Genomic DNA, 24579 nt, shown 5'->3' with positions numbered 1-24579 from the left:
TCCTCTGACTCTTTGTTTGTTTTCAGATGTTGGTAGATTTCACTAATGCATCCTGTTTTATGCCTTGGGAGAGTTCCTGTCTTAGTCTTGGATGTGCAGCTTTGTATCAGGGTCCTTGATTTGCATATGGCTATATAATAAAGCAAACGGGCTATGGGGCACTCAGATACTGCCAGGCATGTTGAAGAATCTTCCAGGCAGGCCCCATCGCTTTTGTTTTGGTAAGTGTGTTTGCTAAGTTTTGATAAGTGTGTTTCCTTAATTCAGCACCGTTATTAGGAGCCGCGCTGGTCCGGGGCATGCCCCTTTTTGCTTTAGTACTTATTCAAATTGTACACTGTTCATTCAGTTATTTATCTTATTTCATCACCCCTTACAGCTTATAAACTCCATGAGGACACAAATTTTGGGTTTGTTTGATCCCTGCTCTAACTCAGTACCTAGATCAGTATCTGGCATGGTGGGCCTTCAGTATAGATCTTTGGAATAACAGAACAGCTGTTCATTGCAAGGATCAATGCTATTCTGAAACCCACCTTCTCGTCTCCATTAAAAATAAGTATTTATCCTTTTATTATATATCTTTGATCAGATTTCTTGTGACTTTTATTATGCATAGAGCACACCCCTTCCCTGCATTAAGTGACAAAAGTATCTTCCATTAACCAACAGTGGTGGATATAGTGGTCAGATTCCATCTCTATAACTAGATTTTCCAGCTGGCAGCTTCTTCCCTCCTGAAAATGCCAGCTACTGTTTATATATATTTATACAAACATGTTTCCTGCAAAACATAGTTTCATTTTCCTGTAAAACAAAACTTTCCTTATCTTGGGCTTGCAGCCCTAGGGGGTGGAGCAGCTCAGGATGGTGTGGAAATAAAAGCCCTCCAGCCAAGTGGATTCTGGTCAGTTCTGCATTTCAGAAAACCCTCTTCTCTTGGTAAGATCCGGAGGGGTGGTGGGGGCTGCTCCGTTCCCTAGCCTCCCACCTGGGGTGGGCAGTGGGCTCAGGAAGTGGACGGGAGACCCGTGTGAGCCCACTCACAGAACGTGCTTTTGTTCCTCATCTGGGCGGCTGCCGCCAGTCTTGGGAGGGAAGGGACTCAAACCCCCACCTGTCCCTGGGCTCTGGGACTCTGGAGACAATGAGCCTCATCCATTCCTGGGTTGGGGTGAGATAAGTGGGGGTGCGGAAGACAGCAATTAGGTTTAGGAGGCACTGGATCAGAGCCATCCCGTGCCTGAGCTTTGGAAGCAGTTGGCCCTGGGCCGGGTGGCACTTTGACATACAAAGCCCTGTGATCCTGGGTGGCTCACTCACCTGCTCTGTGCCAGACAGTGTTTTCGTTTAGGAAAGGACGATGGTAATCTCATCTTTCTCATTGTCTTAGCGAGGAGACTGCACCAAAGCAGGAACCCAGAGTAACCTTAAAAACAAAATTGGTTCTGATTTCCTAATTTTTGGTAATCGAAATTTTCGTGGCTTTTTCATGGCTCTGTGGAGATTTAAAGGAGTCCCAGAAGTCTCTGAGGCACTTGTTTGCTGGTGTTTTCAGGAGCAAGGAAGCCCCCGGCTTGGGGAAATAAGATCCACCCCTCTACCCCTCCTGCCACCAACAGGTCCTCCCCCACTCCCAAGCCCCACCTCCGGCCCCCTCCCGGGCCTGCCCACCGCCAGCGGAGAGAAACCCCTCTATCCGCGTGGGGGAGGCCCCAGTCTCAGCATCCCGTCCCCGATTGAAGCTTTGTCCTTCATGCAGGTTCGCCTCGGCCAGGTGCTTATTACTTGAAGCGCCATGGAAGCCCTCGTAGCCTCTTCTGTCGCCAAGATACTGTCAGCAGGGAGCCTGGCCAAAGCCGGTGTGGCAGCCTCGGGCAGTGTCCTGACGGGACTGTCCTCAATGGGTGAGTGCTCCTGGGAGGGCTGACGGGAGGGGGGCAAGGAGGCAGGCAGATCACAAGGTCCTGCTCAGGGACCTGTGGGGGTGCAGCGGGGGGCACCCCACAGTGGCCTCTCTCCCCTGTCCTGTCGTCCCCGTGGGTGTCTGTCCTGGCTGTCTGTCTCTCTGAGAAGGGCCAGAGGGAGGCAGGACCTGGCGGAGGCTCAGGGGGACTGAGCCCCTTCCACTGGGCCTGGGTCTCCCCTGCCCGCCCCCGACAGAAGGGACTGGCCTGGGTCCACCTCGCTCTCTCTCCCCTGGATTTCCCACCACAATTTACCTCCTTTAGTTGTTTTTAACATATGCTTCCAACCAGCCTTTTGTAGCAGTTTGTAATCTTGGGTTCTCAGATCTAGAGCATTGATTTTTATGAAATTCTTCAGTTTGGGCCTATTTTCTTTGTTAGTTTATGTGAGTCCCCTCTTGGGGTAAAAAAATATAAAATAAAATTCCCAAACGATAAGATAAAGATTCTTTAGGAAGTTATAGACGTAGTGGAAGTCAGCCAGCTGGGCCCTGGAGCTCAGGAAACAGGTTACAGAGGCAGGGGGGCCCTCTGAGCTCTGAGCTTAGAGAGAGAAACAAAGGTAATGAGCTAGGGACTGGGCTTCCTAATACGTGTTTGGATGATGTGGATCTGTTTTTCGTACACAGTTTTTGCAAAATGGGTATTTTCTGTTTCCACGTGTTTTCATTTACTTATAGAAGTAAGTAAATAGTGAGTTGTGTATTTCATTCTATTGCCTTTTTTTTGTTTTGCACGAAAAACCCATGTTTTTTTTATCTGTCCATGTCGCTAGGTAAGCATCCACAACTCGCTTCCACCTGCTGCAAAGTGATCCCGTGTGCACCCAACACCATTTACCTTCCTCTCCCCTGGGGGGGGCAGGGGTCCTCCAACCCCTACCAGCACAAATAGCATAGTATGGAATGGGGGGGGGCAGAGCAGTGATGGCATTCAGCCGGTTCGCACCATTTCGGCAGAACTGATGCCTAGTTATTTGTTGAGTTTGGCGAACCGGTTGTTAAAATGGCACTAGTAAGCAGGGTTCTCTCTGAGGTGAGCGCCTGGGCAGCCGCCCAATGTGGAGATCACAAATTTACATTCCTTACTTTTTTTTAATGTTCCTCTGCCCAATAGCATAGTCTAAGCATCCGCAGTCATGTTCATTCCATCCATAGGTGAAACAAATTGCAAGTGAGGACACCAGTCAAGAAACAGTATGGAAATATCTTAAATAACACTTTGATTGTTTTTTGTCAGGTATTATTTAATATTTTTTTCATTAACATTTTAAAACTGTTATAATCTAGTTTTGTGTACCTCTTTTATTGTTCTTATTTAAGTCTTAAATGCATGAAATAGGCCTGACCTGTGGTGGTACAGTGGATAAAGCGTCAACCTGGAAATGCTGAGGTTGCCGGTTCAAAACCCTGGGCTTGCCTGGTCAACGCACATATGGGAGTTGATGCTTCCAGCTCCTCCCCCTTTCTCTCTCTCTCTCCCCTCTCTATAATGAATAAGTAAAATCTTAAAAAAACAAACAAACAAACAAAAAACCAACTGAGCTGTCTGGCCAGGGCAAAATTTAAAAAAATAAAAAATAAAATAAATGCATGAAATAATAAACTACTGTCGGACAAATGAGTTGTAAAATCTTTATTTTTTTTTTGGTTTTATTCACTCTTAGTAAAAGATGGCGATGCCCACCTGGGACAGCGCTGATTACCTTCCTGATTGGGAAGGGACTGGGTTATACTAATGTGTGTGGGGGGGAGGGCTTTCTCACCAAAAGTTTTAAAAGGAGGAACTAGGAGGCCATTGGAGAAGAGAGAGAGGTTGTTGGAGAGAGGAGGGGCCCATGTTGTAGCAGGGCGGAGAGGCCACTTGGGGGCGGAGGGGGCAAGCAGCCATGATGGAGGCCTGCAAGGAGAAGGAGGTGGGGAACAGAGGTGAAGAGCACTGAGTGAGGCTAGTACGCCTTTGATTCTAGGAAAACCGGAAGGATTCTCCTAGCTGTGGAACCGGAGAATATTGTGATTTTGGTGCCCCGTGTGTTTGTTTTTTACGCATTGGCCGTTACGAGCTAGAAAAAGGAAAATGGCTCACCTGTTCTTGGCTCAACTGTTTCTTTACGATCTGTCCGAATCAAATGTAAACCTATGTGGGCCAGGTGGCTGTGATGGTGGCCGCGCCTACTGGGCGCCTACTGGCCTTACAACTACCTTTCAGTGTATTGTGTTTTGTATTTTTCTGAAGCTGGAAACGGGGAGAGACAGTCAGACAGACTCCTGCATGCGCCCGACTGGGATCCACCCGGCACGCCCACCAGGGGCGATGCTCTGCCCACCAGGGGGCGATGCTCGGCCGCGACCAGAGCCACTCCAGCGCCTGGGGCAGAGGCCAAGGAGCCATCCCCAGCGCCCGGACAATCTTTGCTCCAATGGAGCCTTGGCTGCGGGAGGGGAAGAGAGACAGAGAGGAAGGAGGTGGGGGGATGGAGAAGCAAATGGACGCTTCTATGTGCCCTGGCCGGGAATCAAACCCGGGTCCCCAGCACGCCAGGCCGACGCTCTACTGCTGAGCCAACCGACCAGGGCTGTATTGTTTTTTTTTAATACTTACAATGATCATTAGGGCAGAGAACCAGTTATTAAATTATTTTAATTCCGCCACTGGAACAGGGCCTCTGACTACTGCCTGACCTCTGACCCCTGCACACTCACCCTGTGTTCTTCCTCAGGGCTCACTCTGACATCCAATGCTGCCCTGATCTCTGCTACATCCAGCCTGGGGTCCTTGCTGGGAACACTGGGATCCCCTGCTGTGGCCCTGACTGCTTGCCCCGTTGGAGGTAACTGACCTTGTGTAACAGACACCCTCCCTGGGTCCCCAGCGAGCACTCGGAAGTGTGACAAGAAAGGTAGGGCCGGGCCCACAGCCAACCGTCCTTCCTGTTTGACACAAATGCAGAGGACTCCTCAGTTGATGACAAGAAAGTAATAACAACAGCTAGATTGTCTCAAACGCCGTGATGTCCTAGTCACAAGGCTTAGCACTCGACATTTAGCAATTTGTTTAATTCTCCTAACCACCCCAGCTGAAGATCACACTGCCTCCTAGTTTCCGAGGAAGAAACCCTTGTGCAGGAGCCCTGAGCAGGAAGGGGGAGGGTTAGGCTGCTGGGAACTGAGGTTTAGAGAAAATGCAAATGCCCAAGCAGAGGCCTCACGGCAGGGCAGGCTCGGAACCGCTCAGAAGAGCCAGGCCACCCTTCCAACGGGTGACAACTGGGGCTGCCCAGCAGGTAGGGTGTCAGGCAGCACCCATTTATCCCTGGGCCTCGTGAGGTCGGGGCCTAGGCTGGCATCACCTCCCTTACCAAGCGATAAGGTTAAGCAGCAAGTATGTCTAGCCAGGCTCTTGAGTCTTGAGTCTTTGGCTCGTACACCCAGGGGGGCCCCTCTGACAACTCAGTTTTGGCTTATGCACCCCTTCTCTCTTGGCTTTCTCCATTGTCGCTTCCAGGCTCTTCCCCCGGGAGCTGGCTGAGCTCACTCCTGCACCTCTCACCATCTTTAACACTCCTCCTCCCATTGAAAGATCGCAGTGCTGGCCACTATGGCTTCTGCAGACCAAGACCCCTGCCTGCTCCCCAGGGGCCCATGGCATTGGAGAGCTAGGCCCTCACACGCTAAAATACGGTCCAGTGCTTGAGCGGCTCTGGCCTCGGGAGTAAGGATGAGTTCTGAATGGAGGATCTGGGTAGCTTCCTGGAGGAGGGGGCAACAAGCCAGGCCCTGAGGAATCAGGAGCATCTGACTCAGTCAGACATTGCTCTCGAGTAGCATTCAAGCATTCAAGTGCTGGCCTGGCGTCAGCCAGGCTGTGCAAAAGAAGCGTGTCCTCTCTGCATGAGGACCGACTGCCGTCTGAAGCTTGTATAATACCCCACTAGGCAAACACTGACTTGATCTTAGATGAACGAACACCCTGGCTCGGAGACCTATCCCCTTCGCCTCTCCCTGCCCCAGTCCAACTGCCTGCCCTCCATTTCTTGGCCAAGGGTTCCACCTTTGCTGAGAAGGAAGGCAGCAGTGGCTTGTGGGGTTTTGTTAGTTTTCATCTTGGTCTTGGTTTTAACCAAACCTGGCTTTGGAGACAGAGAAAGAAAAAGACAACTTCTGATCTCCCCACAAACCTTTAACCAACTGGTCAGCATACAGATCAAACCAAAACAGTATCCGATGACTGAGTTTGGGGGCACAAGGACCTCAAACCCCGTTTCCAGATAAGTTTAGGCCAAGGCTGCCCACTCACCGGGGACAGGTCTTCCTCCTTGACAATCAGACTCCCCAGCCGTCCTCGCCAAACTCGGGGCTGTGCAGCCAGCCCCCTCCCGGGAAATCCCACAGATGGGGGGACGTGGGGCACGTCAGGCAGGGCTCATCCCCCCTGTGTTCCCTGCCTTGGGGCAGCCTCTCCCTGTAGGTGGGTCGCAGGCTCAGGGAGTGGAGGGGAGGCCAGTGTGGCTCTACTCACAGAATGTTCTTTTGGTTTCCAGCCAAGGCTGCTGTAGCTGTGATCGGAGGAGGTAAGTCTCTGTAGGAAAGGGACTCAGGTTCCCCTTTGTCCCAGACTCTGGGGCTTGGGGAGCAGCCACCTTTGTGCCTGCCCAGGTCCGTCCAGGCCTCACGAGGAAGGTCAGGAAGGAAATGGGGGGGTGAGTGGGGGAGGAAACAAGTAACAGAGACACTGAAACAGGGAGTGTCCTGGGAAACTCCAGGGTGGAGGCAGCCCTGCAGGGGACTCAGTTTCCTCCTTGCAGAGTGTCTGCTGGGTGACCTCACATTTCTTCAAACTCCCCTGTGAGCTCCCATTTCCGCCTCTGACATACGGGCCAGGGTTGGTCGTTTCGGGCTATTGTGAGGGTCCCACGGGGTGAAACGTGCACGGAGTCAGAACGTAGTCAAGGCATTGAAGAGATGCTGCTGACTCAGTGACCCCTAGGGGCCTAGGGGCTTCGGGTTGCTCTGCGGTGACAGCATGGAGCCCTGGAGTTGGGGTTCACATGGAGCTCAGAATGTGCCCCTTGCTTGTGCTAGCCCCCTGGGTAAGCTTGCTTGTGTGAAAGATGTCCTCAGCAAAGACAAGGAGCTTGAGAGCCTGCCCTGGGTCCTGCATCTTAGTAATGCAGAAACCGAGAGGCAGAGGGCACTTGCCCAAGGAAGGTCCACTGGAGACCAGAGCCAGGCCTGGTGTCCTGTCCCCGGCGACCCATAGTCCATCCTGCTTTCCCTACTTTGTCTGGTGACTGCTGGCCAGGCCTGTCATCTCTCCCAAGTTCAGAGTCCACCCCGTTGAGGCCCCCTGAGCTTGAGTGACCTTGTGTGTGTGTGTTTTCCATTCTTTGAGTGTCACCTTGACCCAGCCCCTCTCCCTGGACAGCTTTGGCTGTCAGCGCTGTGCCCACGGTGTTGGGCGCCATGGGCTTCACCGGGGCAGGGATCGCCGCCTCCTCCTTAGCCGCCAAGATGATGTCAGTGGCTGCCATCAAAAACGGGGGTGGAATTGCCGCCGGCAGCCTGGTGGCCACTCTGCAGTCTGTCGGTAAGTGTCCCCAGAGAGACGGGAAGGGCCAGAGCCTCAGAGGGTTTCCCCGGGGCCTAGCCACAGCAGCCCTCTCTGCGCCTCTGTCGCGCCCTCCAAGTCCTCTCTCTCGGTTTCTCCGCACGAGATGTATGAGGCAGGGAGGGAGCCCTGACCTGGGGTATGCGCGTTCAAGCGGACTCTGCCCCAGGCATGTTTGCTGGGTCACTTGGAGCGTCCTCGCCCCACCTGGGTCAGCCTCCCCTTCCCTGGAGAGCAAGGTGGCTTCCAGCTCTCAGTGTCCCCCCTGGAGTTCATGCTACTGGCCAGCTTCCTGCAGCCGCTGTCCTAAAGCAGAGATCCTGGGGTTTGGGAAAACCGAGGACGGCCCTGGGTGGGGCATCTGGTTGGTTCTCAGGCCTCCTAAGAGGCCCTGGAAACTCCAACCCCACAGTTCTGTCCACGGAGGTGTCCTTGCCTACTGGTCCCTCTCTGCTCACCCTCCTCTTCTTCCCCAGGAGCGACTGGGCTCTCAACACCATCCAACGTCATCCTGGGCACCGCAGGCTCTGCCCTGGTGTCCCTCATATTTTAGCTTCCTGTTGCTTTCAGTTGGGAGAAGAGGACCAGCTGGGGCTTTGCCCGCCAGCCTGATGCAGTGGGCACCAGACCCGGGCTGATAATGTGCTCAACGCTGCATCCCCAGAAAAAAAAACCAAGGAATAAAAGTGAGACGTTACAACCCTTCCCGGATCCCTTCCTTCTCGCTCAGTCGTCAGATGGGAGGAGGCTCACTTCTCTTTCCCAAAGTGTGTGGTCACAGAGCCGCAAGGTGTTGGGGTACTTGAGCTGGAAACTGCCCCGGCCCAGTTTCTGACCCCAAATGTGGCCATGGGCAGGCCAGCTCCTCTCTGGGCCTGTGTTCCCCTCTCTGAATGGGGATTTGATATAAATAACTTCAAAGATCCCGTCCAGGATGAGTGTTGGCTCCGTTTCTGTGCAGAGTTAGGAAGGGGGGTGTCGGGGGCAAGGCCGCCTGTTTGGAGCCACTTATCTGAAAGCCGGAGTCACATGTGCACACTCACCCTAGCCCTGGCTGCTACCTACCCAGCGGCTGCTTCCTAAGTGGCCTGGCTCAGGCTTCCAAAGCACAGGCTCTGTGCTGTCACCACCCCAGCCCGGGATTTTCCCTACTCCCGCAGATCGAAGGAAAATCTAGCTTATCGGGCTCTGACCTTCCTGCTTCAGGTCCCTGGGAAGAGAAATGTGCCTCTCGTCCCAGAACAAGATTGTGTAGAAACTTACCACAGGGAAAATGCACTCCTGTGTTGATTCATACCCCTTTTTCACAAACTCTGAGCATGCATGGGCTGGGAGTCGGGCCCTGGGCTGGGTGCTAGGACACCCCACCTTTCCCTAGGCAGTGCTCATGGTCTGGTGGCAGGATGACCCCACAGGCAGGAGCCATCGGCTTGGTGCCCTGTGCACTGCCGGAGGGCAGCCCAGGGCTCTGGGGGCCCAGAGGACAGAGTGGAACAGCGGTGTCTTTTTCCACCTGGGCTGCTGTAATGCAAGTCACAAAGACTGGTGACTTATAAGACCACTGAAATTTATTTCTCCTGGTCCTGGAGGCTGGGAGGTCAGAGACCAAGGCACTGGTAAATTAGATGTCTGGTGCGATCCTGCTTCCTGGAAAGCCGTCTTTTTTCAATGTCTTCCCATGGCAGAAGGAACAAGAGAGTTCTCTGGGGTCTCTCTCTCTCTTTCTCTCTCTTTGAGAGAGGAAGGGAAAGAGAGAAAAAGAAAACATCAACTCATTGTTCCATGTAGTTGTGCGCCCATTGATTGCTTCTCATAGGTACCCTGATCAGGGCTTGAACAGGCACCCTGGGGGTCAAGCTGGTGACCCCGGGCTTGAACTAGCGACCTCTACTTCCGACAATGCTCACTGTGCCACCAGCCAAGGTTCTTCGGGACATCTCTTTATAAGGTCATTAAATTCCAGTCAATGAAGTCTCCACTCTCATGATCTAAGCTCCTCCTAAAGGTCCCATCTCCTGACACCATCACGTTGGGTGTGTTAAAATTTATTTACACGTGAATTTGGGGGGAGGGACATAAACATTCAGACCACAGTAGACACGTTGGGAAAGGAGTCTGGACTTTATCCTGGGAGTTTTGAGGAGACACTGACGGGTTTTCAACATGCCGGTGACCCAATCACAGACCTTACAGCCCTGTCCGTCCTGTCCACCCTGTCCGCCCTCTCCGAGGTGCTGTCAGCAGCCTCACAGGATGGCAGTTTCCAACAGGAGCTGAACTGATGAGTCTGGGTGACATTTCAAACAGTTGAACAGCTCACCTGCACTCTCAAGTGGCTCCTAGTTGGGTTAATGAAGCGTGGTTGCCCCCCAACCGAAAGAACACACCCCTTGGGGTTTTGATTAATTCACTACTTGGTTCCTTTTCTTTCTTCCCTTTCTTTGATGCCTTGGAGAATCCAATAAAAGCTGTGAACCTTTTTCCCCAAAAAATGCACACATTCACAAAATAATGCCTCCAACTCCAAGGCATTAGAGCTTCTGAAGCCCTCCCTAGAGCTGAGGGTGAGAGTCCCGCCTTACTGAGAAGTCCACGTTCCCGCAAGAAGGGCACTGGAGTCTGACCTGCACCCAGGAGGATGGACAGATGGGCCTCCCTCCCACTGAAGCCCAGCACACAGCTCTGTAAGCTGCCTCCCCCCATCCCCAGAGGACCCATTGCTCCGGACTCTGTCCTGACCTTCTTCCCCGTCCCACTCATGAAGATGAAGCTTCCCAGTCCCCAGAGGGCCTGTTTCTCTTCTGACACTGAGTGAGCAGCTCCACCTCTGGGCTCTCTACTTCTGGCCCTCAGGCTGGGCCTCTGTAGTCGGCAGAACTCTAAGCTTGGCTCTCGGTCACCCTTACCCTTGTCCGCTCCTCCCTTTGTGGGTGTAGGTGAATCCTGTGAGTAGGATGACATCTCACTCCTGTGATTATGTAAGCTATACGACAAGGAAAGGGAGGTTTCACAGGTGGGTCTAATGTAATCACACTGGCCTCTTAAAAGCAGAGAGCGTTTTCTGCTCATCACAGAGAAGCAAGTCAGTTTGAAGCAAGAGGGGAATTTGAACATTCTTACCACAGCCTCCAAATGAGAGCCCAGTCTGGCTGAACCCGTGATTTGGACCCTAAACAGAACTCAGTTAAGCGCACTTGGGCTTCTGATCTACAACTATGTATAAAGCAGTAAATGGGTATTTTAAGCTGCTAAATTTGTAATAATTTGTTATGTGGGAACAGAAAACAGCCTTGATACCCCCTCTCTCTTTCTCAGGCTGAGGGGTTGTTCGCTTCAGAACTGGCCGAACATACTCTGGCAGCCCCAGGATTCCTGAAATCCCTGGCTTCAGGTGACCCCTGGGACTCTGTCCTGGGTCCTGCCCCTGTGGGACACCAGGGTCCCTGCCTGCCCCCAGGAGCACCCAGTGTCAGGGAAGCCAGGCACACATATATTTCATGTGCCTCTCTCTGTAACAAATAACGTAAATATTTCTAGATAAAAAGCAATGACCCAGAGTCCCTAACTGCCACTGCTACTGAAGATGGCCACCCTTCCGTAGGTTGGAAGGTCCACTTCGTGGTTTCCTTCCAGATCTGGAGCCTCGAACTGACTCCACGCCCACCCGCTCCCTCCCGGCAGCTTCCTTGAACAACCTACCTGTGGTCAGGGAGAAAAAGTTGTTTTCATCACGAATCAAACAATTTCAAATTGACAAGGATGGTCAGGGTGGGGGAGGAAGGAGTGGTTCGCCGGTGCCCACCACCTTCAGGCAGCCCCGGTCGGGCACTCTCGGGCATTTTTGGTAACGGGAAAGGCAAACCGAGAAAGAACGTTTTTCACACTGAAATCGGGCAATGCTTCCCCTGACAAATTGCAAAAACTTAGGTCCTCTGGTTTGAGTGACCTGCCCCGTGGCCTTGGGCATGTGGCATTGTCCAGGGCAGCGTGGCTGGGGAGCCAGACCCCGAGCTGAGCTGCATCCTTTGCCGGGATTCTGACAGCCCGGGGCCTGTCTGGGGTCCTGACCGGGTGGGTCACTATGAGACAGGCGCTGGAGCCCCCTGTCTGAGCCTCATCTGAGGGAGGAGATGGACAAGGCCTGGCCCCTGACGGACTTCAGGAACAGTATGATGGAGTGCGGTGTCTCTGCTCAGCCCTGTGGGCTCCTGAGAGGGGCTGGAACCTGTCTGTGGCTGAGATCCTGAAACAAAGATTTAGTGTAAGTGGTTTATTGTGGGGAGGTGGCCCTAGGGAGTACAAACAGAGGTACAGGGGATGCGACAGGGAAAGAGGCAGCCAAGACAGGGCCCGTTAATGAGTGACTTTGCACGGTGACAAGTGAGGCTCAACCCTACTGACTTCTGGGGCATAGTGTGGAACCGGCCTCAGAGTTCCAGGACATTGATCCCCCTGTTAAAACCCACCATTGGCTGAAGGCTGTTCTGGGGGGACCAGCACCTGATACTTCCAGCCAGCTCTGTAGGCCTCACAGTGATGCCCCGGGAAGGAGTCACTCACAGGAGTGGGCAGTGCGGGCCACAGGTAGGTTCTGGAAGTGTCAAGGGATATGTAGGGGGAGGTCTCCAACAGTGTGGTGAGCAGTGTTTATGCCAGGAAGGCGGTCCGCCTCTTCTGGGAGGTCTGTAGTGGAGGTCCAGTCAATCCTACCGGAGCTCGGACGCTGCTGCTCTGTTGCTCTGGTTGCTCTGAGTGCGCCACCAGCTTCAAATCAGCGTTACCGGGTGCTCCCTGTCGAGCCTGTGTTTTCCCGTGTCTGCGCCACGCTGAGCTTTAAGGCTTCCATGTTGTGTGTGCATCTTGGAGTGGGTCCCTCTGCACACCTGTGGGGGCGCTGCGGTTCTCTGTGGTCATCAGTCTGGGCAGCTCAGTGGGCCCTGGGCCTTGGAGTGGGGTTTTCTCAATAACCCTGCACCTCTTCCCGGTGGTGGGTGGGTTCTGCCTGTCTGGTCCAAGAAGGTTCTGCACCCCAATCTTAAGGGTAGAGTTGTTGTTGTTGTTTTTTTGTATTTTTCTGAAGTTGGAAACAGGGAGGCAGTCAGACAGACTCTCACATGCGCCCGACCGGGATCCACCCGGCATGCCCACCAGGGGGCGATGCTCTGCCCATCTGGGGCGTCGCTCTGTTGCAACCAGAGCCATTCTAGTGCCTGAGGCAGAGGCCATAGAGCCATCCTCAGTGCCGCGGCCAACTTTGCTCCAATGGAGCCTTGGCTGCGGGAAGAGAAGAGAGAGACAGAGAGGAAGGAAAGGGGGAGGGGTGGAGAAGCAGATGGGCGCTTCTCCTGTGTGCCCTGGCCGAGAATTGAACCCAGGACTCCTGCACGCCAGGCCGATGCCCTACCGCTGAGCCAACAGGCCAGGGCCAAGGGTAGAGTTTTTATCTTTTTCTTTCCCATCTGCCATGGTCTTTGACTGCGCTGTGCAGTATGCAGGGCGTGGGATCGGTTACAGGGTTTGTTGTCCTTCCCTCAGCAGCGAAAAGCTCTCAACCCCGAGGGGAGAAGGAAGATGGGGGCCGCAGCTCCTCTCCCCCAGTCTGGCCTCAGTGAGGAAAGTTTTCTCTGGGTTTCTGCCCGCCTCTAATCTTTCTTAGGAGCACTCAGCAGATCCTTTGAGAATAACCTACAGATTGGCGTGAACCACCCTGTGTCTGTAGACCCCAGGGTCCCACACGCTCACGCTAGCCCATACTTGGCCTGGAGCAATCAGTCAGGCCTTGTGCTGAATTCTCCCCTGCTCGCAGTGTGTTCCACCTGTCTCCTGTGTTCTGACCCACGTGGCTCAGTGCTCTCCTGGGGGCACCGGACTTTCCTGAGAGTTCAGGCCATCTGGTGGCCCTGCCACTCCAGCTGTCTTAGGGGCTCAAGAAGTTATGATCGGGTAGGTTGTCTGGCTTCTGCTGGTCGCAGGCTGGGAGTGACACGCTCTCCAGCTTCCTATGCTAGAAGCAGCCCTTCTTTCTAGGTGTGGTCACGGGTGGTCTACCAACTGCAGCCTGCGCACCCCCGAGGCCTCCCAGAGACCACTGACTGGACCATCTAAGGCATCTTAGAACTCCTGTTTTTATTTATTTCACATCTCATCCTTAAAAATCATAAAAAACAGAGCAAACAAATGAAAACTCCAGAGAATGACACCTCTCTGGCAGGAAATAAGACCTCATCCTGGAGGTGAACGGAGACCCAGGGACACCCAAAAGCCCTGTGGCCAGGGTAGGAGCAGGTGAATGTCAGTTCTTGTTTGATTTCAAAAGGCAGGCGGGGTAGGGACACTTGATTCAGGCTCCATCCCCTGAAGCACTCAGCCCACATGACAGCGGGCACACTGTGTTGTCCCTGTGGTTCCCTTGCCAGCCGCCCTGCAGGAATTCTTAGCTCAGGTAAGAAAGGCTGGTGCCTGTCATCTCTGGATAGCTAGTGTTCATTCAGGGACAAGGGCAGGGGCCTCTGGGGCCAGTGGCTCACTATGCATCTTGGCTAACCCTCACCCCAGCCTCTCAACGAAACCTTTATCAACCCCACCACGGAATGAGGGGTAAACTGAGGCCCACAGAAAGCCCATGAGAGGCCCTGGGTTATACAACCCATTCCTGGTAAGATTAGGAATAACCAAGGCCTTCTGCCAACTGATTCTGTGCTTGATCAGCCTGCCACCCCCTGTGTCCTTCCATGACAAGACAGGTTGGGAGAATGGGGAGAACCAGAAACCTCTAATGCACAACATCCCAACCAGGGCTTCAAGAAGCAAACGCAGGAAAGTGCATCTGAACATGGTCTTTATTTCTCATGCTTCTCTGATCTGGGTGGGGGTTGCAGAGGTTTGACTTGGGATTCATTTTCTCCTGGGTGATCTCCTTCAGCTCTGGGTCCAGCAGGGGGAAAGGAAGAAGCCAGGCCCCCAAAACTGACCCAGTGGAGGCCAGGAGGACCTTGGCTGACGTGGAGAGTCCAGCCGCCCCTGGGGGAGAAGAGAGGGTGAGAGCACAGGGAACATGCAGTGGTCAGTGGCCGGTGAGCCTCAGGAGGTCTGAGGCCCAGAGGTCCTGCCTGGATCTCTCCTCTAGGTCCTAAAACCTGCAGGGCTCTGCTTTGGGTAGAGGATGATGGAGGCGGCAGAAAGAGAAGAGACAGGGTGAGTTCATGGGAAATGGGAGACAGAAGAGAAGTGGCCACAGGCTCAGAGAGCTCCAAGTCCCCTCACTTTATACAGGAGGTCACTGAGGCCCAGAGAGTGAGGGGACCCATGTAGGCCACCCAGGTATCAGATTTGGGTAGAGCTGGACCCATAGCCCAGACATCACTCCCACTGGACCCCTTCCCTTCTCCTCCCTCCCAGAACTCCCCCACCCCTCCACGTCCACTCTAACCTCACTCAGAAGGGGCAGGAAAGAGGACAGTGAGGGAATGACAAAAGGATCAGAGACCCTGAGGACGATGGACTGGAGGGAGAGGACAGGTCCTCCTCTCAGGCTTTGCCTCGGGGCTGAATCCAGAGGTGGGATTCAAATAACTTAACAACTGGTTCTCTGCCTTAATGACCGTTTTAACTATTAAAAAAAATGATATACCGAAAGGTAGTTTATTATTTCATGCATTTAATACTTAAATAAGGACAATAAAAGACGTACACAAATCTAGATTATGTTATAAGAAAGAGTTATAAAATATTAATGAAAAGATATTAAATAATACCTGACCAAAAAACAAAAAAACTGTTAAGATATTTCCAATGACAGCTTGTCACCTCCTGGTTGGCACTTTTTCTCTTTACCTTATCTGTTTGTTTACTGAAGAATCAAATGTGAAGGAGTTGTAGTATTTCATCAAAGGTATAATGAGTTTTATGAAATGAATAAGTAAATATTACAAGCATAGTTCTGTCAAATTTGTTTACCCTATGGATGGAATGGACATTACCACCACCGCTTAGAATACGCTGTTGTTCAGATGAACATTAAAAAAGAGTAAGGAATGGCAGTTTGTAATTTCCACATTGGGCGGCTGCCCAGGCGCCCACCTTAGAGAGAACTCTGATTACAAATGCCATTTTAACAACAGGTTTGCCAAACTCAACGAAAATTTAGGTATCGGTTCTGCCCAACCGGTGCCAGCCGGCTGAATTCCACCCCTGGCCGAGTCCCGTCCTGGCCCGGATCCTCCCCCTCCTCCTCCGGCTCAGGACACTTACCCACAGACTGCAGAGTGGCCACCAGGCTACCGGCGGCAACTCCGCCCCCGTTGGCCACAGCGGCGGATGACATCATGTTGGCCGCTACAGAGGAGGTGGCGATTCCTGCCCCGGTGAAGCCCATGGCGCCCAGCACCAAGGGCACAGCGCCCACGGCCACCACTGCGGGGAGGAGGCGCTGGGTCGGGACGTGGGCACAGGGGGGTGCAGCCCTGGGGAACTCCCTGACAGTGTCGGCTCTGAGCGTCCAGGAGACAGCTTGGAGAGGGGTGCCGAGGTAAAGAAGGTGTGTGTGTGTGTGGGGGGAGCCAGGTGGGGACAGAGAGGTCATAGGAGGTCCAAGCAAAGCCCTGGTTGAGTGCCTAACTTGCGGGGTAACACTGGGGCAGTCACTACCTGCTCAGTGAGCATCAGGTTTGTGGATGTGTGTGTGTGTGTGTGTGTGTGTGAGAGAGAGAGAAATAAACCTTTGCAGTTTTTAGTAGCAGCCCTCCTTTCAAATGAACTCTTCTCTGTCTTCTCTGCATGCTCCTTATATATGAGGACCAGAGGAGCAGCTAGGTCGGGGATCCAGGTGACCTCTTGGTGAGAGTATTGTTTTGTGCCCCAAAGATTAACATAGGCAGTTTCGGGAGCAGATGGGTGGTGGACAGCCAGTCCCCGGAACCCTGCAGCGCTGGGTCCACGGGGTCTCCCACCCACCCCAGGACGGCTCCGTGGGGTAGCAGTGGAGGGGATTCTGGTCACTCACCTCCTCCGATTACAGCAGCTGCCGCTATCTCTAGGGAGACAAAGTGGGGGTGGGGGACGGCAGTTAGCTATTTGAGGGAGTGAGGGAAAGTGGCGACTCCCCTGGCCCTTCGTGGATTGCAGTGGGGGAGGCCAACCCCCTGCCCAGGCCGCCACCCCGGTGCGAAAGCAAGACTCACGGATCATGGTGAGGCGCCCTGGTCCCAGCTCAGCTCAGAAAATGACTCTGATCTTTGGGATATTACTTCACAGAAGAACCAATGGGGACACCGCCCGCCTCTCGCAGCTCCTTCCCGCAGGCACAACGCCAGGGGACGCATCTTCAGCCCGCCCGCCGGTCTTATCAGTTCCAGGCGCGCTGGCCCGCGCCCACCCGCACCCCACTCACGGGTCTGCTCACTCTCCCTAATCCCCACCCCACTCGCCGACCTACCGTTCCCCCGCTGGCTCTCCTGCCCACTCGCGGTTTCCCTTGGGTAGGTTTGTCTCTTGCTTGATGGCCCTACCGAAGGAAAAGGAACCTAGAGCACCTGAGGGCCGAAGCTGGTGATGAGCAGTGCTCCAACTTGTATCCACCTGAGAGCCGAAGCTTAAGCTGGTGAGCTATGCTCCAACTTGGATCCACCTGCCCTCCCTCCACCACCGCCGCATGACAGAAGAGCAGTTCACTGCAAAAACCATAACAATGCAAAGCAAAAAACCCCAACAAAAAAACAAACACAACCCAAGGCAAAAAACCAATATTTAATCTCATTTAATTTCGTTTGGGAGCATTTCCCTCCGATCTGCCTCTCCAAGGCCACCCCATCTCTGTCACTCGCTCTCGGAACATGTAACCGCCCACCCCCAGGTTCCGTTCACTCTATGCACACTCTTTTGCAAAGTCCTAATTTTATTTAATCGCTCATTTAGATTTCCCCAGGCTGTTTAACACTCTTCAACGGAATGTTTTACTTTTATTTATTTATTTATTTTTATTTATTTATTTATTTATTTATTTATTTTTGCATTTTTCTGAAGCTGGAAACAGGGAGAGACAGACAGACTCCCGCATGCGCCCGACCAGGATCCACCCGGCACGCCCACCAGGGGCGACGCTCTGCCCACCAGGGGGCGATGCTCTGCCCATCCTGGGCGTCGCCATGTTGCGACCCTCCTGGGTGTCGCCATGTTGCAACCAGAGCCACTCTAGCGCCTGGGGCAGAGGCCACAGAGCCATCCCCAGCGCCCGGGCCATCTTTGCTCCAATGGAGCCTTGGCTGCGGGAGGGGAAGAGAGAGACAGAGAGGAAGGTGCGGCGGAGGGGTGGAGAAGCAAATGGGCGCTTCTCCTATGTGCCCTGGCCGGGAATCGAGCCCGGGTCCTCCGCACGCTAGACCGATGCTCTACCGCTGAGCCAACCGGCCAGGGCCTATTTATTTATTTTTAAATGGTGGAATCATTCCTTAATTTTTTATTTCAACTTACAACATCCCTCAAGGGTTTTTGTTTGTTTAATTTTTAAATTTATTTTCATCGTTGATTCTTGTATGTGGCATGCGGGGAGATCCAGCCTGCGATCTTGGTGTATATTATCAAACTCTTAGTTACCTTGCCAGAACTCATTCAATAGGATTTTTTAAAAGTCAAATTTATTGAGGTGTAACTCAAAGTGAATTCAGCCTTTCAGTGTGTACTTCCATAAGTGTGGACAAACTCTTACAGGTATGGAACCACCAGCTCAGATATAGAACATTCTCACCAGCTCTCCCCTCCACTCCCAATTCTTTCATGCCAACCCCTCCCAGACCCAACCCCAGGCCTTGGGGATCCCTGATCTGTTTTCCTTCTCTACACATCCACCTTTGCCGGAATTTCTTTCTTTTTTTTTTTCTTTTTTTTTTTTTTTGTATTTTTCTGAAGTTGGAAACGGGGAGGCAGACAGACTCCCACATGCACCCGACCGGGATCCACCCGGCAAGCCCACCAGGGGGCGATGCTCTGCACATCTGGGGCTTTGCTCTGTTGCAACCAGAGCCATTCTAGTGCCTGAGGCAGAGGCCATAGAGCCATCCTCAGCGCCCGGGCAAACTTTGCTCCAATGGAGCCTTGGCTGTGGGAGGGGAAGAGAGAGACAGAGAGGAAGGAGAGGGGGAGGGGTGGAGAAGCAGATGGGCGCTTCTCCTTTGTGCCCTGGCCAGGAATCGAACCTGGGACTCCTGCACACCAGCCCGATGCTCTACCACTGAGCCAACCGGCCAAGGCCCGGAATTTCAAAATGACTTTTGCTTATCAAATATTCTGCCCTGTGGATGTGTTAGAATAGTTCAATATGTCAACTCCACTTTCAAAGACTTTAAATTCTTTCTAAATTTTGCTCCTATGAGTTATCCTGGCACACAGTATTTTCTGATACTATATCCCTCAAGGTGGAATCGCTGAGTCAGAAACTACACATTTCTATGACAATTGGTACTTGCTGTTTGGTTTCCCACTAAAAATATTGTATCAGTTTGCACTCCTACCAGAAGTATGTGGGAGGATCTTTTTTTTTTTTCTATTCCTAACATTAGTTTTGTCGTTAAAAATATATGCTGATGAGCCCTGGCTGGTTGGCTCAGTGGTAGAGTATCGGCCTGGCATGCAGGAGTCCTGGGTTCAATTCCTGGCCAGGGCACACAGGAGAAGCGCCCATCTGCTTCTCCACCCCTCCCCCTCTCCTTCCTCTCTGTCTCTCTCTTCCCCTCCTGCAGCCGAGGCTCCACTGGAGCAAGGTTGGCCCGGGTGCTGAGGATGGCTCTATGGCCTCTGCCTCAGGTGCTAGAAAGGCTCTGGTTGCAACAGAGCGACGCCCCAGATGGGCAGAGCATCACCCCCTGGTGGGCATGCCGGGTGGATCCCGGTCGGGCGCATGTGGGAGTCTGTCTGACTGCCTCCCCGTTTCTAACTTCAGAAAAATACAAAAAATATATATACTTATATATATATGCTGATGAAAGGTGAAAAAATGGTAACTTACTCTGATCTACATTTCTTTTTACTACTAATAAAACTTTTTATTTATTTGTGAAAGAAAGAGAGAGAGTGAGACAGGAAAGAAGAGAGATGAGAAGCATCCATTTGTAGTTGCAGCATTTTTACTTGTTCATTGATTGTTTCTCATATGTACCTTGACTGGGGGGCTTCAGCCGGCCAAGTGACCCTTTGCTCAAGCCAGTGACCTTGGGCTCAAGCTGGCAACCATGAGGTCATGTTGATGATCCTACACTCAAGCCAGTGATCTTGGGGTTTCTGTCCTAGCTTGACACTCTATCCACTGTGCCACTACTGGTCAGGTCTTACTTTGGAAATTTCTACTCTGTTCTAATGAGCTATCTCTTCTCACAACAATATTACACTGTTTTAATGTTTATTAACTTAATATTTCATTTAATATTTGATTGTTCCATTTTTATTTAGGTTTAAAAAATCTACCTAGCTGTGACTGGATAGTTCAGTTGGTGAGAGCTTTGTCCAGAAGCACAGAAGTTGATAGTTCAATCTCCAGTCAGGGCACATGACAGAACAGATAGATGTTCCTGTCTGTCTGTCTGTCTGTCTGTCTCTCTCTTCTGCTCTAAAATCAATAAATAAAAATATTTTTAAAAGTTACCTTTCCCTACCTGTTAATTCTTAAGATGAACTTCAAAACTTTTTTTAATTTTCAAAAAATATTGTTTGCTAATTTGATTGAAATTGAGCTAAAGGTTGGAATAAATATTTACGGAGAGTTATCTTTTTTTTTTTTTTTTTTTTACATTTTTTTTTTCTTTCTGAAGCTGGAAACGGGGAGAGACAGTCAGACAGACTCCCGCATGCACCCGACCGGGATCCACCCGGCACGTCCACCAGGGGGCGACGCTTTGCCCACCAGGGGGTGATGCTCTGCCGCAACCAGAGCCACTCTAGCGCCTGGGGCAGAGGCCAAGGAGCCAACCCCAGTGCCTGGGCCATCTTTGCTCCAATGGAGCCTTGGCTGCGGGAGGGGAAGAGAGAGACAGAGAGGAAGGAGGGGGAGGGTGAAGAAGCAAATGGGCGCCTCTCCTATGTGCCCTGGCCGGGAATCGAACCCGGGTCCCCCACACGCCAGGCTGACGCTCTACCGCTGAGCCAACTGGCCAGGGCCTTTTTTGCATTTTTCTGAAGCTGGAAACAGGGAGAGACAGACAGACTCCCGCATGCGCCCGACTGGGATCCACCCGGCACGCCCACCAGGGGGTGACGCTCTGCCCACCAGGGGGCGATACTCTGCCCCTCCGAGGCGTCGCTCTGCCGCGACCAGAGCCACTCTAGCGCCTGGGGCAGAGGCCAAGGAGCCATCCCCAGCACTCGCGCCATCCTTGCTCCAATGGAGTCTTGCTGCGGGAGGGAAAGAGAGAGAGAGAGGAAGGAGAGGGGGAGGGGTGGAGAAGCAGATGGGCACTTCTCCTGTGTGCCCTGGTCGGGAATCGAACCTGGGACTCCTGCACACCAGGCCAACGCTCTACCACTGAGCCAAACGGCCAGGGCCGAAGAGTTATCTTTACAAAACCTATTTTTTACATCGAGGAACCTGATAAGTCTTCCTATGTATTCAAGTTTTCTTTTATATCCCTTGGTAAAGTTTGTAGTTGTGGGCATATTGGGACTACATATTTTTAAATAAACTTTATTTTTTTATTTTTTAGAACGAGAGACAGGAACAGAGAGAGAGAGAGACAGAGAGAGAAAGACAGGGACAGACAGGCAGGAAGAGAGAGATAAGAAGCATCGACTCTTCATTGCGGCACTTTAGGTGTTCATTGATTGCCTTCTCATACATGCCTTGACTGGGGTACTACAGCAAAACGAGTGGCCCCTTGCTCAAACCAGCAAGCTTGGGCTCAAGCCAGAGACCATGAGTCATGTCTATGATCCCACAGTCAAGCTGTCAACCTGTGCTCAAGTTGGTGAGCTCATACTCGAGCTGGATAAGCCCGTGCTCAAGCCGGCGACCTTGGGGACTCAAACCTGGGATCTCTGCATCCCAGTCTGATGCTCTATCCACTGCACCATTGCCTGGGATAAATAAACTTTATTTTTAAAGAAAATTTTAGATTTATAGAAAGATTTCAAATATAGTACAGGGTTCAAATATACCCCACACCCATTTTCTCCTTAACATCTTATATATAGGTAGGGTATATTTGGTATAATTAATGAACCATTGTTGGCACATTATTATTAATTGAAGTCCATAGTTTATGCAGATTTTCTTAGTTTTAACCTAATATCCTTCTGGTCCAGGGCCCCATTCAGGATATCACATTAGACATCGTGCCAATTTAGGCTCCTTGAGGCTGTGACAGTTTCTCATGCTTTTCGTGTCTTTGATGACCTTGCCAGCTTTGACGGAGGCTGGTCAGGTATTTTGGAGAATGTTTTTTCACTGTAATCTGTTGTGGACCATAAATGGCAAAAAGCCACTATAGATTTGAGGCTTAGCAAAAGGCTGGGTTCTCCCCCCTTCACCTCCATGTTGGCTATGAGCACCCACTTCACTTGCTTCCTTAAGTTTCTGGAAGCAATTTACATGTCCTTCCTCTTACTCTTTGTCTGTTCAGATGTTGGTTGATTTCACTTATGCATGGTGGGGGGATTTCTGTTTTTGCCTTGGGAGAGTTCCTGCTTTAGCCTCTGATGTGTAACTTTGTTACAAAGACTTCCTTGATTTGCATATGGCTATATAATAAAGCAAACTGGGGCTTTGGGGCTCTCAGATATTGCCATCAGCATTTAAAGAGTCTTCCCGGTCCCATTTTTTCTTGATGAGTATGTTTCCTTAATTCCGCACCGTTATTAGGAGCTGCGCTGGTCCGCGGCAGTGATCTCTCTTGAATTTTCCTCATGATTAGATTAGAGTTATGGATTGGGGGGAGGAAGAAAGACCACAGAGATAAAGTGCCATTCTTACCATATCTTGTCAGGGGTACATGCTGTCAACATGACTTATTGCTATTGATGCTGAGCTTGACCACCTGACTGAAGTTGCATTTGTCAGGTTTCCCCACTGTGAAGTTATTTTCCCACATGTTATGAATTTCTTTACAGTTTGGACTTGCGAGGCAAAAGACACACCAGATGCAAGTTAATGGGCAGAAAGCTGAAACTCTTAGACACAGATTCAGCCCGATAAACTGAGCCACTGCATATTTATTGAGTTTCAAAAGCCATACATAGGTCAGCAGATAAAACTAGAAAGTTGCACAAGTCTTTTTTCCCCATCTGTTTCATCCCTAACCCTGCACATCTATTGTTTCTTTCATGAACAAAGACACAAGAAGAGTCAGAGCCTCAGAGCTTATCAATCATAAAGGACATCTGATTCTTGGAGACATTCCTACAAGAATTCTGCATACTTGCATTTAAGTAACCCAGGCCAATGTCTCTCCATGGCTAATATATACCAAGATCTCTTGTCTCCAAGTAACCTTTGCTCTGCAGTTAACTGCCGCTTATATTGGTGCAGGGTTGTCTCCTACATATCCTCCTTTTTTCTTTTTTCTTTAGCTTGCACTGACTTTTCTAATCATTTCTTATCCTTAGTCATCCTTTTCTTTCTGGAAAATTTTTTTTCTAATTGGTTACAAAATAACCTTAGGCAACAAGGGTTCTAGTGAAATTACTAAAATTTCCTAAAAACCCTACCAGTTTTAGGGCTACTTTATTGGTAGTATTATCAGCTGCTTGTTTTTTCTAGAGTTTCCATTGAGTCCCCCTCTTTAGGTTCCCTGGACAGTAGGTGATGGCCACTACTTCAGGGGAGCAGTCTCTGGTAGTCTCCGGGGTGAGGGTTTGAGCCTCATTTTTGTTAGTTCTTAAGTCTTCTTCTGATGGCCCCTCTTCGACTGTGCCTGTCTTAGGTTGTTCCTACCTTCAGGAATCTTACCCGTCTTTGACTAACCAGCCATTTAGGGGCCAAACAGAGTTAATTATAGTTATGTGAGTGAGGAGCAACATCCCTTCTGAAATGCTTAGTTTTAGCAGATGATGTTTCTACCTTTTTAAAAACTTATAATACATTTCCTTCTAATTTCTAGAGCTGAATGCTATATAAAGGCTATTTTGCTTTGACGTCGAATGTCTCTTCTTCTAACTAAATATAATAAAAGAAATATAAAACAAATGATTAGTACAATGCCTCCTACAGTTCCTCCAAAAAATCTTAAATTGTTTTAAAGGATACAAGTTACTAATTCCATTAGAAATAGCTGTTAGTAAATTTTCTTCATTAATCAATTTCAACTGATTCCTAAAAGCATTAATATGCTTTCGTAAATTTAAAATTTTCATAGTTAAGTTTCCATGATTTAACAAATGCTTTTTAATATTTTCCCAAGGGAAATAAGTATAATTCCAAGAAAAAAAGGTAACACAAAAAGTAGTTACATTCCAATCACATTTTAGCTTAATTTGTCTTTGTAGACTAACAATTTGATTTCCTAACATAATCACAGTTTGTTCTAAATTATTAACTTTAGCATTAATGTTACTATTTATATGTTGTTGAGAAATCCACAGTTGTTTAGAATTTTCATGCCATTTTTGTACAAAGACCACAGTCTGTATGCTTTGATGTAATGCAATTCCAGATACAGCAGCCACAGTGGTTACAGCTATTAGTCCCATAATGACAGCGATGATTAGTTCAACAAGTCTCTTGGTTTGCTTTAAAGACTTAATAAGATGTTGCAACAGCATCATGGAAGAAAAATCTTGCCACCTTTGATGGATCTGTACTGGAATTCAGACTCGTGTTCAGGCTCTTAAAATGTATAGATTTTAACTATTTTTATTAAAAAGAATAAAAGAAGTCACACAAGTTCAAGAAGCACAGAGAATACCATTAAAGAGAAACCCAAAGAAATCTACACCAAGACACATCATAATTAAAATACCAAAGCTAAGAGAAAACATTAAAAGCTGCTAGAGAAAAAAAGGATATCACCTACAAAGGAGCCCATAAGGA

General features: G+C 50.5%; 2 protein-coding genes across 2 annotated transcripts; one reads left to right on the top strand and one right to left on the bottom strand.

Annotated features, from left to right (window-relative positions):
• The first annotated feature begins 840 nt into the window (after window positions 1-840).
• On the top strand, window positions 841-8278 carry LOC136335302 (interferon alpha-inducible protein 27-like protein 2A). Its single transcript, XM_066276524.1, has 6 exons — window positions 841-942; window positions 1763-1907; window positions 4687-4797; window positions 6508-6537; window positions 7392-7553; window positions 8051-8278. The coding sequence occupies exons 2-6, from the start codon at window positions 1799-1801 to the stop codon at window positions 8125-8127; spliced, it is 489 nt and encodes a 162-aa protein (XP_066132621.1). The 5' UTR covers window positions 841-942; window positions 1763-1798; the 3' UTR covers window positions 8128-8278.
• Window positions 8279-14395: 6117 nt separating this feature from the next.
• On the bottom strand, window positions 14396-16870 carry LOC136335084 (interferon alpha-inducible protein 27-like protein 2). The gene is given in 5 exon segments (XM_066276107.1): window positions 14396-14523; window positions 14526-14594; window positions 15825-15986; window positions 16576-16605; window positions 16754-16870. Coding segments are annotated over 5 exon segments (378 nt in total). The 5' UTR covers window positions 16761-16870; the 3' UTR covers window positions 14396-14413.
• Between the last annotated feature and the right edge of the window lie 7709 nt (window positions 16871-24579).

Source organism: Saccopteryx bilineata, chromosome 4, assembly GCF_036850765.1.
Source record: "Saccopteryx bilineata isolate mSacBil1 chromosome 4, mSacBil1_pri_phased_curated, whole genome shotgun sequence".
NCBI classification, from domain to species: Eukaryota; Metazoa; Chordata; class Mammalia; order Chiroptera; family Emballonuridae; genus Saccopteryx; species Saccopteryx bilineata.
The sequence above is the reverse complement of the archived record's forward strand: the minus strand, read 5'-3'. Positions and strand labels throughout refer to the sequence as shown.